At 37.1% G+C, this 13,771-nt stretch overlaps 2 protein-coding genes across 6 annotated transcripts in view; one reads left to right on the plus strand and one right to left on the minus strand.

Annotated features, from left to right (window-relative positions):
- Nucleotides 1–1,678, plus strand: part of LOC115447863 (dual specificity protein kinase lkh1) — a 31,212-nt gene extending 29,534 nt beyond the window's left edge. For 2 of the 3 annotated variants that reach the window (XM_030175140.2, XM_030175115.2), the window contains one exon: nucleotides 1,241–1,678. In XM_030175140.2, the coding sequence (XP_030031000.2) occupies nucleotides 1,241–1,525 (285 nt within the window). In that variant the 3' untranslated portion in view covers nucleotides 1,526–1,678. Of the gene's footprint in view, nucleotides 1–418; nucleotides 450–1,240 lie in introns of all 3 variants that reach the window. The other variant, XM_030175124.2, reaches the window with a different exon arrangement.
- Nucleotides 1,679–2,270: 592 nt separating this feature from the next.
- Nucleotides 2,271–13,771, minus strand: part of LOC115447880 (NADP-dependent malic enzyme) — a 41,708-nt gene continuing 30,207 nt past the window's right edge. For 2 of the 3 annotated variants that reach the window (XM_030175169.2, XM_030175178.2), the window contains exons 3-12: nucleotides 8,443–8,601; nucleotides 6,935–7,116; nucleotides 6,539–6,699; nucleotides 6,002–6,206; nucleotides 5,692–5,818; nucleotides 5,250–5,475; nucleotides 4,821–4,963; nucleotides 4,247–4,420; nucleotides 3,578–3,701; nucleotides 3,065–3,201 (exon numbers count right to left, since the gene is read on the minus strand). In XM_030175169.2, coding sequence (XP_030031029.1) covers nucleotides 3,065–3,201; nucleotides 3,578–3,701; nucleotides 4,247–4,420; nucleotides 4,821–4,963; nucleotides 5,250–5,475; nucleotides 5,692–5,818; nucleotides 6,002–6,206; nucleotides 6,539–6,699; nucleotides 6,935–7,116; nucleotides 8,443–8,601 — 1,638 coding nt within the window. Of the gene's footprint in view, nucleotides 3,202–3,577; nucleotides 3,702–4,246; nucleotides 4,421–4,820; nucleotides 4,964–5,249; nucleotides 5,476–5,691; nucleotides 5,819–6,001; nucleotides 6,207–6,538; nucleotides 6,700–6,934; nucleotides 7,117–8,442; nucleotides 8,602–13,771 lie in introns of all 3 variants that reach the window. The other variant, XM_030175159.2, reaches the window with a different exon arrangement.

Raw genomic sequence — 13,771 nt, forward strand, 5'->3', positions numbered from 1 at the left:
ATCGATGGTACACTATATTGGTGATGGTGTATGTAAAAGCGTGTACGTAAGGCTGCGCTCATACTGATTGGGAATCCATTACAAACGAAATTTCGTCATATTCCAAATTAAGAGTCATATTTTTAGCTTAGCTACCGTCGGAAATCAGTCTACGCATTACGATGCCAATAAAAACTGTCGCTCCCATTTATATTTTGGGAAACTACTCAAGCCTCGATATACGAAAGTTGACTCAGTATACAGATTTGGTTTACTATGTTGTGTTGTCGAGTTTCGTAGGATTTAAATATAGTGACATTATATTACATTCACATCGTACTTTTCTTTTATTCAAGGCGGCCTGCTTGTAAAATTACACGATTGGTCGCCTTCCATGGTATGCAAATGTCCGTGTAACGAAAGTAATCTTTTGTTATAGGACACCAGTTCACAAGACCATCATTCCTTAGGTCAGGCCCGTTTATAGCCGTTAGACGCTTCTCTGACGTTACGTGCGCACGGAACACTCCAAACTCTACCATAATATTATGTGCTCTAGAGATAGACACTAGAAATTTTGACAAAAAAATAATTGAGAAAGGAGTGGTCATTGCGCACTTGGCAATAGCCTAGCGCGCAATCCGACTACGATAATTTCAATATTACGTTCATTGCATTCACTCAATAATCATCAACCTGGAACATTACAATGTACTTAAATTTAATGACCAGTGCGTACGTAACCGATAGCTTTGTTTTTACTACCAAACACATGTTGAGACATGGAACTCATTTCTACTTTATAATTTTTCGTGATGCGTCCTTTATTGTTAGTGTGCATTTTCGTTTCGCTTCTTTACGTACTTTTCATTATTATTTTAATTTTACTTTTTTTCATTTATTAATTCTATATAAAATTGCGAGTCGAATCCTCCCAATAATGCGGGAACGGCACAGAGTATGAATATTCTTAGCCTAACTACCGAATCCGTGGCGATTGGATTGAGACATTGCGGCCAGATCGTACATTGTTGGTACGTGTTTTTAACGTCTTCAGCTTCGGAGAATTGAAGCTCACCGATGAACGTGTATAAACGCATTATTTTGAAAATTATGCTTAGATATCCTTTGTTGCAGTCAGCTTTTTTTGACTCGTTGCTCTGTCGTCTTTTTCATTCTACTCGCTGTTTTATATTGTATTAGTATTGAGTTTGAAGTAATGTTGGGAAGAGTGTGTGCAACTGTGTGTATGGTGTTACAGGCAATGACCGCGCGCGGTGCAACGGGGAGAGCTCGGGGTCCCGAGAGCGATCGCTTTCTCTCAGCGCCAGCTACTAGAGAACGCGCGCGGGGCGTCGGCGCGGGTGTCGGCGAGAGTGTCGGCGAGGGTGTCGGCGCGAATGTCGGCAAGAGTGTCAGCGAGGGTGTCAGCGAGGGTGTCGGCGAGAGTGTCGGCGCGAATGTCGGCAAGAGTGTCAGCAAGGGTGTCGGCGCAAGTGTCGGCGCGAGTGTCGACGGGCCGCGTGACGCGTGCGCGCGCCCGTAAGGTGTAAACTTGTACAGTTCTAATAAAGTGATAAGTGATCATTATTTTGTCGAACGCTGTAATCTAGGTAATACTTTTGTTGTGAATCGGTACTTCTCAATTTGTATTTATAAATAATTATTATCGAAATAAAGACTGTCAGTCTAAAGTTTCTGTTTATTTTTCATTGTTCTCGTTGCGTAAGTACGCGTTCCCGTGATATGGTCGAGATAGTGAATTTTGTAAATTCTGTGCGACAATACGAGAGTACAAATGGATGCGTACTTATTAGAGTTGTGATGTTTGATGCATGCTGAAATATTTTATATGGCACAATTAGTGTAATGCAGAGATACGTAGCCCTCCAATGTAATTACGTTAAGTTTGTGGTTACAAGGCAACATTGGCCTTTGGGACTATAGTAAATTGAAACATAATGATCTCAACTGAGACAACCTTGTGCGCCATTTTGTGGCGTAAATATTCAGACGGTTAATGTTTCTCTTACGTTATAATTTTAGTTCACGTACATTTATTTGACTATAATCACTAGGAGAGTCGTGTAATGTGCATATAATTTACTGTTACAAACGCAAGGTCATGTACGTTCTAATTTTAGTTGGTAGTTTTTACATTCGACGCGATAGTGGAGCGGGTCGATGTTATAAACTTCCACATTGTCAGGAAGTTATTTTACCTTAGTTATTCAAGATGTAAATTAATTGTTATTAGGTGTCTCAAACTAAAGCAGAATAAATAAATTTTATTTCAGAATAAATGGTGTTCTTTATTGCATGTAATCACATTACATCACTACATATTAGATACATTTTGAGATATCAAAACTAAAAACTTAAGTACAATATAAAACTAACGGTTCTGGAATGATGAATAAATAAGTAATGATAACATTCGTTGGCAAATCATTAAATGCTCATCCTTTAACAAAATATTAAATATTACACAAGGCGAATATTTTATTATAACACTAGAATAAATTAATTTCATTTAAGCAGATTTCAAAGAAAGTGTTAGCTTCTGTGGATGTCTTAGTCATTTTATAAAACAACATCGCTTCTGAATGTGATTATCTAACTTCCATAAAACATTTGAGATTGTTTATTGTCTTTTAAAAATAACAAAACAAATCCACAATAATATTCTTAAGCGTCTTGCATACGCTAGCCTAAACTTTTCCATGTTATTTCTTAACCCTTTTACAATACAAGAATATGTAACAAATAAGAACAAATTTACAGGAACCAAAATATATAAGCGTTATACACTAGTACGACCCGTTCAAAATCGATTAGTAATCCATTCGGTGGCGTCACAGGCTTACTAGTTGCGACGTGGACTTTCTAATATTCTGAACATGGCGTACATAAATGGCATTACATCGAACACGACTTACGCAAACCGAATATTCTTTTTACAATCGAATGCAACATACTCCCCATTAGCAAAAAGCCAAATTAACGATATCCCTAGAATTACGTAACATGGGGACACGGCAGTGCGTCAGCCAAGTTCGAGGGTAATGCCGGACATACATTATGGCTAGATCATGTCGATTTGCGGGCGCTGGTCGGGCCAGGCGTACACGCGCGGCACGGCGGGGCTGTAGTGGTAGTCGTACATCTGCGCGCGGATGAACGCCTCCGTGTCCAGCGGCTGCGGCTGGACTGACGCCTTGCCTGGGAAATTAATTTTATTATTATGCTATCATGATACGTATAATATTTACAGAAATTATTTATATTGTATATATTATACTTAGGATTTATTTCACAAATGTTATTTGTCAATTAACGTATGACCATACCAGTACTTGATTATCATTTATTTCGAAAAATAATTGACGATGTGAGTTCTGTAATATATTCAAAATGTAGCAATTACTCTGATGTCAAACTGGCGCTTAGTCATGAAGGGGTTTTGGTCACATATTATAAATATTATTTCTATGTTGAACCTTATATACTAAAAGCCAACCAAATATCTAGTGACATTTATAAATATTGTGGAAAATATGGTGTATAGTTAGGTAAATTTTCACCGGATAATACTTACAGGTGGCATATGCATGTTCAACGATCTTCTTGGCTATCTTCACTGAACAATTCTGAATCTCTTCGAGAGGTGGATACAGACTACCATAGTCCAAGTCTTCTTGAGAGACGATCTCAGCCAGAGCCTGAGTAAATGCAAGACGATTTTATAATAACATTGTCATTAAGTGCATTGTTGAAAGAAATAATGTAGAAAAGTGTGTAAATAAATATATTGTTTCCCCAATCGCATAATAACTATCTCTTTATGTATGGAAGTAAGCTAACCAGGAAATTGGTGCGTTGTAGTAAGTGATCACAATAGCCCATAAGTGCAGTGTAGCCTCTACCCATAGTTGGGGTCGGACTTAGCTATTAAGGCGCCCCAAGCGAAATATTTTTTGGGGGTTTTGTTCTGGCAACTTTTTCTTTTAGGTCACAAGTATATTATTTATTTTCGTAGAAGCTGGCGCCCTGGGCAACCTCCCACCCTTTTCACCCGACGCTAAGGGCGCCACGAGAAGGTAGAAGCCTTCTCCACCAATGGTCAGAGGGTGCCCGACGCTTGAAGCCCGGAGCAGCCACTCTGTTCGCTTTATGAGCGGACCAACCTTGTCCATAGTCTTTTATATTATCGATGAAATATAAGGCATTCTATAGGCCAAAATTTGTAACCAATTGACAAGATTACCTCAGCGGCGAGCAGCATGAAGTCATCGGAGATGTCCACAATGCCGGCGCAGATGATGCCGAGCGCGAGTCCCGGGAAGATGTACGAGTTGTTGCCCTGTCCCGGCCGCAAAATACGCCCGTCCTTCGTGCGGTACTCCGGGAACGGCGAGCCTGACGCGAAGATCGCGCGCTCCTGATTTAATAAAGATAGATTGTTATCTATTACCAGTTGTTGTCTATATTGGTAAATTACCGGTGGTTGGAGTGAGTTTGTGTGCATAAAATTGACAAAAGTACCCGCGAGGCACATGTAAGCAAATTGACAACGAGCTTGAGCTAAGCGACCAATCATGAGCGTGCTCACGACTCGTGCCTCCTTCTTTACTTAATAAACTACTTATATGGAAACATAAAAGTAATACTAAACAAAATGGCAGGAACATTGCTGGAGACTTTTGGATACACAACAAATTCTATAATTGAAAAACATAGTTTTATCCTTTTTCTTTTATTTCTGACATTTCTATGAGAAGTAATTTCACGTCAATCGTTGTTATCTACCAAGAAACTTAAAGTAAATTAGTGAAACGTACCTCTGTGTTGCTGTAAGCCTCCTCGGCGGTGCACTCGGCCTTGCTGGTGGGGTTGGACAGCGCGAAGATGACTGGCCTCGCGTTCAAAGCGCCCATTTTACGCAGAATCTCGGGTGTGAACGCGCCACCGATCGCAGCAGCACCTAAATAGGAAAAAAAAGTATGCTATGATGAATTCACTACGTATGATGACATTAATTATGATATTTTTAAAAAAGTTTACAAATTTTCATTGTGCTTTTTAATATAAATCGATGATATCAAAGCAACACGCTTGACAAGTTCTTGCACAATAAATATATCAAGGTAAAAATGGGTACTACTATAGACTGTTTGTATCTGACAATAATCCGCATGAAGTGCATCGCGACTCTACTTTTCTTACACAATACAATCAACTCGTCAATTTGAGTCAAAATTAATCCTTACCAATAAGAACTGAAGGTTTAGCCACGTCGACGACTTCGGCGAGTGTGCGCACTGGAGGGTGGTCTTTGGCGAACTTTTCTTTGTGCTCGTTGAGTCCGCCCTCCGGCCTGTTCTTGACGATGAGTCCCTTTGAGTCCACCATCCAGACGCGTGCGCGGGCCTCGGGTTCGGGAGTGCCCTCAGCCTTCATAGCCATCACACACAACTCGGCGATACCCAACGACGCCTGTAGTTATCATAATATAAGTTTAGACATATGCGAGGAAAAATGTCCTAGAATTTAATTTTTAAACATCTATTTGAGGCAATAAATACCTAATTATTTATTTAACGTAAAATGTGTTACGCCACCTCTTATTTGAATTCCTCAGCATTAAATTAAAACTAACATTATAATGAACGGAGTGTTTATACCCTACAGAGATAATAGAAAAATTGTTACCTCGCCAGCCCCTTGGAACACGATTACATTCTCCGACAGCTTCTTGCCAGTAACTCTCAAGCTGGCGAGCAGTCCAGCAACGGCAACTGCAGCAGTGCCTTGGATGTCGTCGTTAAACGTGCAGTATCTAGGCAAACAGACATAAGTTAGGAACAACTTTTTTGGAAAATATAATTAGATATCTAATGTTTTTTCAGTAACATAGACACTTCTATTTGTTTGTATGTTTAATAATCAGAATTGAATCCTCATTATAATCTTTAGCAAGACAATCATCATTATCTACACAATCCTACCCTACAACACTTACTTGCCGCGGTACTTTTCGAGCAGTCTAAAGGCGTTAGCGTTGCCGAAGTCCTCGAACTGTATGAGACAGTTCTGTCCGAAGCGGCGCACCACCGCCTGCATGAACTCCTCGATGAACTCGTCGTACTCGGCGCCGCGCACGCGCTTCTGACGCAGCCCGATGTACAGCGGATCGTCGAGCATCGACTGGGTGTTAGTGCCGACGTCTGTGAACAAAAAAATAATTCTAGTAATAAATTCGGAACTTTGGGCGAAGAAGTATTGGATTGATCTTTTTTTTTTGTTAGTATATCGACCTTTTTTATAATCAGGGACCTTATCACCATCTTCTACAAAACCATCATATTGCAGGAACGTCAAAAACTGGTCTTAGTCGGCTTCAAATATTTTGACGAAACGTCACCGTGGATATATTGTAGCTATTCCATAGTACGTACGCAGGAACACATAAATAATTAATTGAAATTATGCACCGGTACTTCAATGGTTGATATTTGATTGTTTTAATTCTTCTGGTAAAAAAAAAATATAATCTTACCAAGAGTGATGGGCAGACACTGGTGCGGTTTGATGCCGGCGAGTGCGGTGTACAGCGACAGCTTGCCCACGGGGATGCCCATGCCGCAAGCGCCAAGGTCGCCCAGGCCCAGGATACGCTCGCCGTCTGTTACTACTATGGCGCGGACGTCTGTTTCGGGCCTACGAAAGTATAACACAAATTATATAATTAACAGTGTTTGCAACATAATATAGTCGAGTATATTTTTCTTATGAAAGCAATTATAGAGGTCAATTACAATTCGAATCAAATTAATTTCTAAATGATAATATTCTTGTCACAATATAACCAAACCCTCACTTTAGCTGTAAACTATTATATAGTAACAAAAAGTCGCATCTATACTACTGATGTCCTACAAAGTATTCAACTCACCAGTTCTTCAAAACATCGTAGACATGTCCTTTATCGTGAATGGTGATAAAGAGGCCGCGTGGACGGCGGTACACCAATCCGAACTTTTGACACGCGAGACCCACCGTAGGCGTGTACACGATCGGCATCATCTCAGCCACGTTCTCACCCACGAAGCGGTAGAAAAGATGTTCATTGCGGTCCTGCAAATAAGAACTCGTGTATCTACGCCCATAGACAGAGTAAAGTGATTTCTTAAATCTATGTGTACACCCTTTTCAGTTTTCGGAACAAAATACTATACTATCGCCTAGCTTCAGGGACCACTAGACAGTTAGATCACATGTCTTACGACCCAGCGTTAAATCATCCGGAGAAACTCATTTACACCCTGCTGGGTACGAGCTTCCCGCGCTTTTATAAATGAGCTGATGGTAGCACAATAAAGGCAATGCGTATGCGATGTACACTGTTCATAAACAGTGTAATTTTTTTTACAAATGATGCTCTAAAACCCCACACAGATCTCATACATATGAAAACACATGTACCTACGTGATACACCGTCTGAACAGGCTCTTAGGTTTCTCTTCCTATAATAATTATATTGTTTCTTTGAAGTATTCCCACCGGGTTTGACCTAGTGCGTCATAAAATGACTAAACTTCAATAACATCTACTTCGTCAACCAATTAATCACTTTTATTGACTCAATCTCATGATAATTGCAGCGCAACACAACAATGATAAACAAAAAGGCCATATGATACTTCTAAGGGAAAATTATTAAATTTATTAATCAAATAAATTATAACCTGAATCAATATCACAGTGAGATAAATTTACAACTTTATACATGCGACTGTCATTCTTAATTATTTGAGTTATAGTTTATCCTACGAATTAACTTTTTTTGATGATTAAAAATTCAGCCTTAAGGATCATAATTACGGCCTAAAATAAGATTAAATAAACATCCATACAAAAATAAAAGAATGATCACATAATTAATGTTTACGTCAGAGCGAAAGCAAACAAAACTCAACAGCCGCAAAACAATCCTAATTTAGAATTATTCGTAAACATAAGCAGCGGCTAAAGATAGTTTCTGGAACGTCCTTGTCGGGAATGCTGAGACTCGAGTGCAGGAGTTCAGCTCGGAGAAGCGGCGAGCGTGTCGCATCAGTGCATGTAGCCTTGCCGACGCGTCCAACCGTGAAAACGTTTAACGAGACACTCACAAAGGCTAAAGTGTGTTGATTTTCTTTGACTTCACACTTTATTTTAAAAGCAATTAGCTTTGGCAGATTTTGCAGTTTATTTTTTAAAATAGTATTTTTTTCAGTTGCGGTTGGTATGCGTATAAAAAAATGTTTTTACGCGTACCGAAAAAAACATTGCGTTTTATATAGATCTACACCAACCCTAATTTTAATACAAAATTTGCTCTAAATATAAATTAACCTTCATTCGTGATTCAATTACCATTTCGTTTCAAAGCCAATTGAATCGACTTTCGTTTGACTTACCAAAAGTCCCATCAAGTAGATGTATTTATTGAGCGGGTTCTCATATCGCTCGATGGAGAGTTTGCACAATTGGACCTGCTCCTCCTGGGTCTTCACGCGAGCTGGCAGCAGACCGTGGATGCCGAGGGTCTGGCGCTCTTCGATCGTGAATGCCATGCCCTGCAAATAAAAGAAAAGTTATGTTAATTAAGTCTTTTAATTCTTTCAAAGATGATAGAATAAGAACAATGGGTGAAATATTGAAAGGAGGATATTTTATTTCTTTGTTCATGCCTGAAATTGAATATTTAAGGTGAACGTAACTTGGTAACTTCATTCCCAAATATTCCCAAACGGAATTCTTCTAAATAAATTTTAATACATATTTTGACGGCGTCAAGGGCTTCGGACCGAATGATTTCACAGAATTTACTGGCATGTAGCCCGCTACTATAAATACTAACTCGGGGCGACAACCATAAAATACTTTAATTTCATTCCTGATATAATATGAACGAATTTGAAAGAGATTTGAAATTAATTGTCACGGAGTGTTGCTTCGAATATACAGCGGTATTATTTAGAGATTAAACTTAATAAAGGAGATATCCAGATATGGAACCATCTAAAATCTCGCCACAACAAAGCCTTATGAATTATTTATAACTATGGTGGGCGATAGAAGGGTAAATTTCGTAGAATAAAATTTTTGAAACGTGTATAAGTAGTGAATTGAAATAATCTAACAACTCTGATATTTCTGCGAAAAGGAATTCTGTGAAAACATCAAAGTCAAATAACGTAAGTTAGGTAGCATTTATATTTAAACTAAATGTTGGAACGAAACCGTCAGGTACCTACATACATTCAATTTCTAATACAGAATGACAATTTTTTATTAATGTGATAGCCGTATTTTCTCGAGAGCTTAAAATACGGATTTTTTTACAATTAATCATGTATTCTTCAATAAAATTCCGAACAAATAACTACATGGCGCTGGATTGATACGAGTAAGAAATATGCGGAAAGTTCATTACGCGAACAGCGAGATCAATGATCAAGTTCCGGAAGTGATCCGTAGCGCCCGACGGCTGACACTCAGCTGTGCAACGACGCTGTCAAGGTGACCCGACATGACCTTGCCTCTACACCAAACGATTCTAAATCTTAAAGTAATCCCATAAAGTCTACACTTCATTGCATGTGTTACTGTTTGATTTTGCGTGATTAATATCACTTTCAGCCATGATGGTCTAGTTATGGATTTTCATAGCACTCAGTTGCTCAATATGGGCAAAATTTTCGTCACGGCACACATACGAATTGGGTGCGTCACGATGAGCGAGCACAAATCACAATGTGGCAACAAGATGTAAAAATTATTTATGAGGTGTAGTGGTAACAGTAGCATGTCACGTTGTGCAAGTAGGAGTACTTTCCTTAAAAGATCTAGAGAAAATGAACATAAATATGAAGAACCTGAATAAGTACATTCTAAGAATATAATTATCTAGTTATATTTGAATAGAATATTTTCTAGCTTTTTGAATTTAAAAAGATAATGAAGTAAGAATATTGCAATTCGCACGATGGATTGAAACAGCCAAAGTAAAATGTAAATTTTATTACAGTTCTTGCAACGAACGTTTCGATGTGATGATGCAACAATGGAATTTTTATATATGAAACTATGCTAATTCTGTTAAAACGAATACAATTCAGTGATATTTGAAATAGAAATTGAAACATATTGCATATTTTACCGAACCAAAATAATGTTTGATTTCAATATTACGAATGCAATAGCAAAATGTCACGAAATAAATAATACTCGTTTGTTTTATTTAAAATTATTTGTTTGTTAATTTACTCGTACCATGTAGGTATGCAAAATAGTTAAATATTTATTCAATAAAACACTGAGAATAAGTTATACATTAACCGTATAATTTTTAAAGGCATAGAGCTGCAGACCTGTAGAAACTAGGGACGATAAACAAATAATGAGACAAGACTTAGTAAAATACCTACATAATTATATGTTTAGCTTGTAGAATAACGTTTAAAAAAGAAAATAGAAAGGAGTGTAGTTATTAAACTAACCCTCGAGTCGAGTGCTGCCAAACATTCCGGCACTGCAAATATATCCCTCCGAGGAATCAGTTGCCACCAATCCATATTGATTTCTTTAAAAACCAGATTTTTATCTCTTCGTAATTGCTGGTAGAACACCTAATCGCTTAAAACGTGACGTCATAGCGACACAGACGGGTAATCTTGTTTCATTGTTGCAGCAATTAACAACAATTTGTCTTGTGCGCTAATCACTTTGCTTTAATTTACTTGTATGACCTAAGAAGTATTAAATTCTAAGGAACTTTAACCATACAAGAAATTAATGTCAGAAACTTGATAGTTTCAGTAATATTATGATTAGAACGTTTCCGATACCAAAATCATGAACATCAATAGAGTTATAAATTAACCCATGCAGTTATCGTTGTGAATTCCTTCAATGAACAAAGCCTGCATCAATAAATCTAGGTTCTAGTCAAGTTATTTTCCTACAATCGATTTTAAAGTGAATTTATAATATGCAACCCATTATAGTCAGTCCGCAAGTATAAAACGGTTAGGTAAAACGTGTCGAGTCCCGTAAACACCCATAACCTTCACTGGCTAACGTATAAATACTATCACAATCATCTGTCGTGTTCACTGCACTTTGAAATTGCACCTCACCACTAGTAACACGTTATGAGCATACTATTTTCAGCTCCATTAGCTGTTACTGAGTGACTGACAAGCAACTATAAGCCGATACCAAGGCAATGCTTTATTATTTTATGATAAATTGTAGTGGAACATCGATCGATATTTGCTATGTTTTTCCGTACATGTGTGGCGTTTCAAAGTTGAGACATGTTGAGAACATGTAATGGAAGGAAAGTAATTTTTGCTTTACGAAGCCGCGTCTTGAAATATACAGACTGGAAAACGTTAAGAGTGTTGATAAAGTAAACTCATTGAGAAGTTATGGAGCATAGGCAGTAAAAATCGAAGCTCTTCTGCCTTCTATAGTTTACAAAAGGCAAAAGCTGACAGATTGCAGTGCCATTTTTTTATTATACCCTACTCCCAAATTTGTCTCAAACATTTTTTAATAAAACTTCTAAATTCTACTGCGAAAAGCTACCAAGTTTTCAATAAAACATGACTTTATAAATGTTTCTCTTTAAGTTGGGACAACGCCCGAAGCTATCCCGCTCCGTGTACCAGCCACTCTTATTTATTTAGGCCATTAACAGCATTTCTTTCTCTGTATTCGCTTTAAAATATTTAATTTTTCTACTCTTTTCCGTGGTTACACTTTTAAAATGAACATATTGAAGTACAATATTATAAATACACTAGATTACACGAGCGGAAATATGAATCATAAAAGTTTTACCTTATCTATATCAAGATTAAAAGATTCAATTATTGAACGTTATGCTTGACAGTGCAAATAGGATACAAAATTGACCTTACAATAAACGTCATGTATCAATACATATGCAACCTTCAACATGATAGACCAGACGGCACCGCCGATGGCGACGCGGACCACTTGACTTGGAGTTAAGCTTTAAACATAGCTTAGTATATCTATAATGATTTCTTATATTTGCGCGAATTTTAGACATTAAAATTAAACTACTTTTCGCATTTTATCGCGGTTTTAATATTTTACTTTTCTCCGACGTTTCGAAGACTTTGCAGCCTTCATGGTCACGGGGGGACTGAGGTGTTGTTCATCCGTAAAGTCAAAGTTAATTTTAATAAGTATATCTAATATAGATTAAATATTTTGTGATAATATATGACAGATTGAAGTAGTAAATATCATAAAAACAGCTACTGTGTAAAGTTGATACTGCTAGTACCTAATATTTACGTAGAGTAAGTATTACTTGGAGACTTCAATATTTGGAAAGCGTTCAGTTTTTTTTAATATCAAAAAACATCGTTTACCGGCAAAGTTGTCTAATGTTTACACTGATTCAGCCTATGAAATCGTGTGGCCTCTAGCTGTGCGATATACTTAATCCTTTATAATATTTATGTGCTTACTGTATGTCAAGGTAAATTAATAATTGTATTGAGTTATTAGAAATGATACCATTATTTTAACTGTATGAAAATTTAAAGTCATGCAAACAGACAGATCATTTATATTAATTCCAATTAAAATATTTTTAAGTACATCCAGTTAACCGTGAAAGGCCACGACCAATTTTTCGTCAAACAATCAGCAAGGGGATAGTCATTAAATTACATGCAATTGCCTTTACAATAATTAAGGAATAAACAATTACTTTGTGTATAAAATTGTATTTACATTTTGATAAATCAATTATGTGTAACCTACCCATACAGTTACCTATATAAAATTATAAGAATGCTATAAAACGATGGTAAATATATTGTTAGATTTGCTATCAGTTAAGCATCACACAAAATTTGCAATATTACCAATAAATATAGCTTGAAACATTTCACCACACTCGGAGAACAAACGATGCGTTAATGTGCGACTTTAGTAATGAAAGTCACATAGAAACTAGAAAATCAATCAAAGATTAACAAATATATCAATAACTATAATTACATATAGACTGACGTACAAGAATAAAAAACATAATAAACATTTTAATTTAAATACACGAAACAAACAATAATAATGTGTAAACGGTCTTATGTCTATCTTCATTAAAGCGTAAGGAGAAAAGTGAATAACCATAATAGCGTAATGAGCGCCCGGACTGCGGAATAGTGTAGGGACTGTAATGAGAAAACTTTCCACGTCTAGACTCCAGGCAATTAGAGAATTCAGGTGTTAAATTTCTACGTGTCAGTCTAATAATAAAGGTATAATTGAATCATTTTCTTCATACACGGGCACGGGAAAGTACCTGATGATATGTGGAGTAGGGTCCAAATATAGTGTCTATAGGTGAGAAATGATTACCCCTCGCCAGTCGCCACAATAATGCCAGTCCATTTGGAACCGGATAAACACAGACCGATATCAAAACGCGAAACAAAAAAGTTGACCACAATAGCGGGTTTTACATATGCGGTAGGGGATATCCGGGCGGATATATTTATATTCTATTATTAACGTAGGAAATGCCCAAACTTGGTACAGTATAATATGCTCGCGAATAAAACTTATAATAAAATCAGATTCATTTTTCAAGAATACTAATTTAAATTTCTTCATATTTTGAATATAATTTTGAATAAACGTTTCTCTTAAGTCTAACCGAAGAGATCCTCCCAGTTATACATATTTCCTCGAATA

This window comes from Manduca sexta, chromosome 21, assembly GCF_014839805.1.
Source record: "Manduca sexta isolate Smith_Timp_Sample1 chromosome 21, JHU_Msex_v1.0, whole genome shotgun sequence".
In the NCBI taxonomy this organism is placed as follows: Eukaryota; Metazoa; Arthropoda; class Insecta; order Lepidoptera; family Sphingidae; genus Manduca; species Manduca sexta.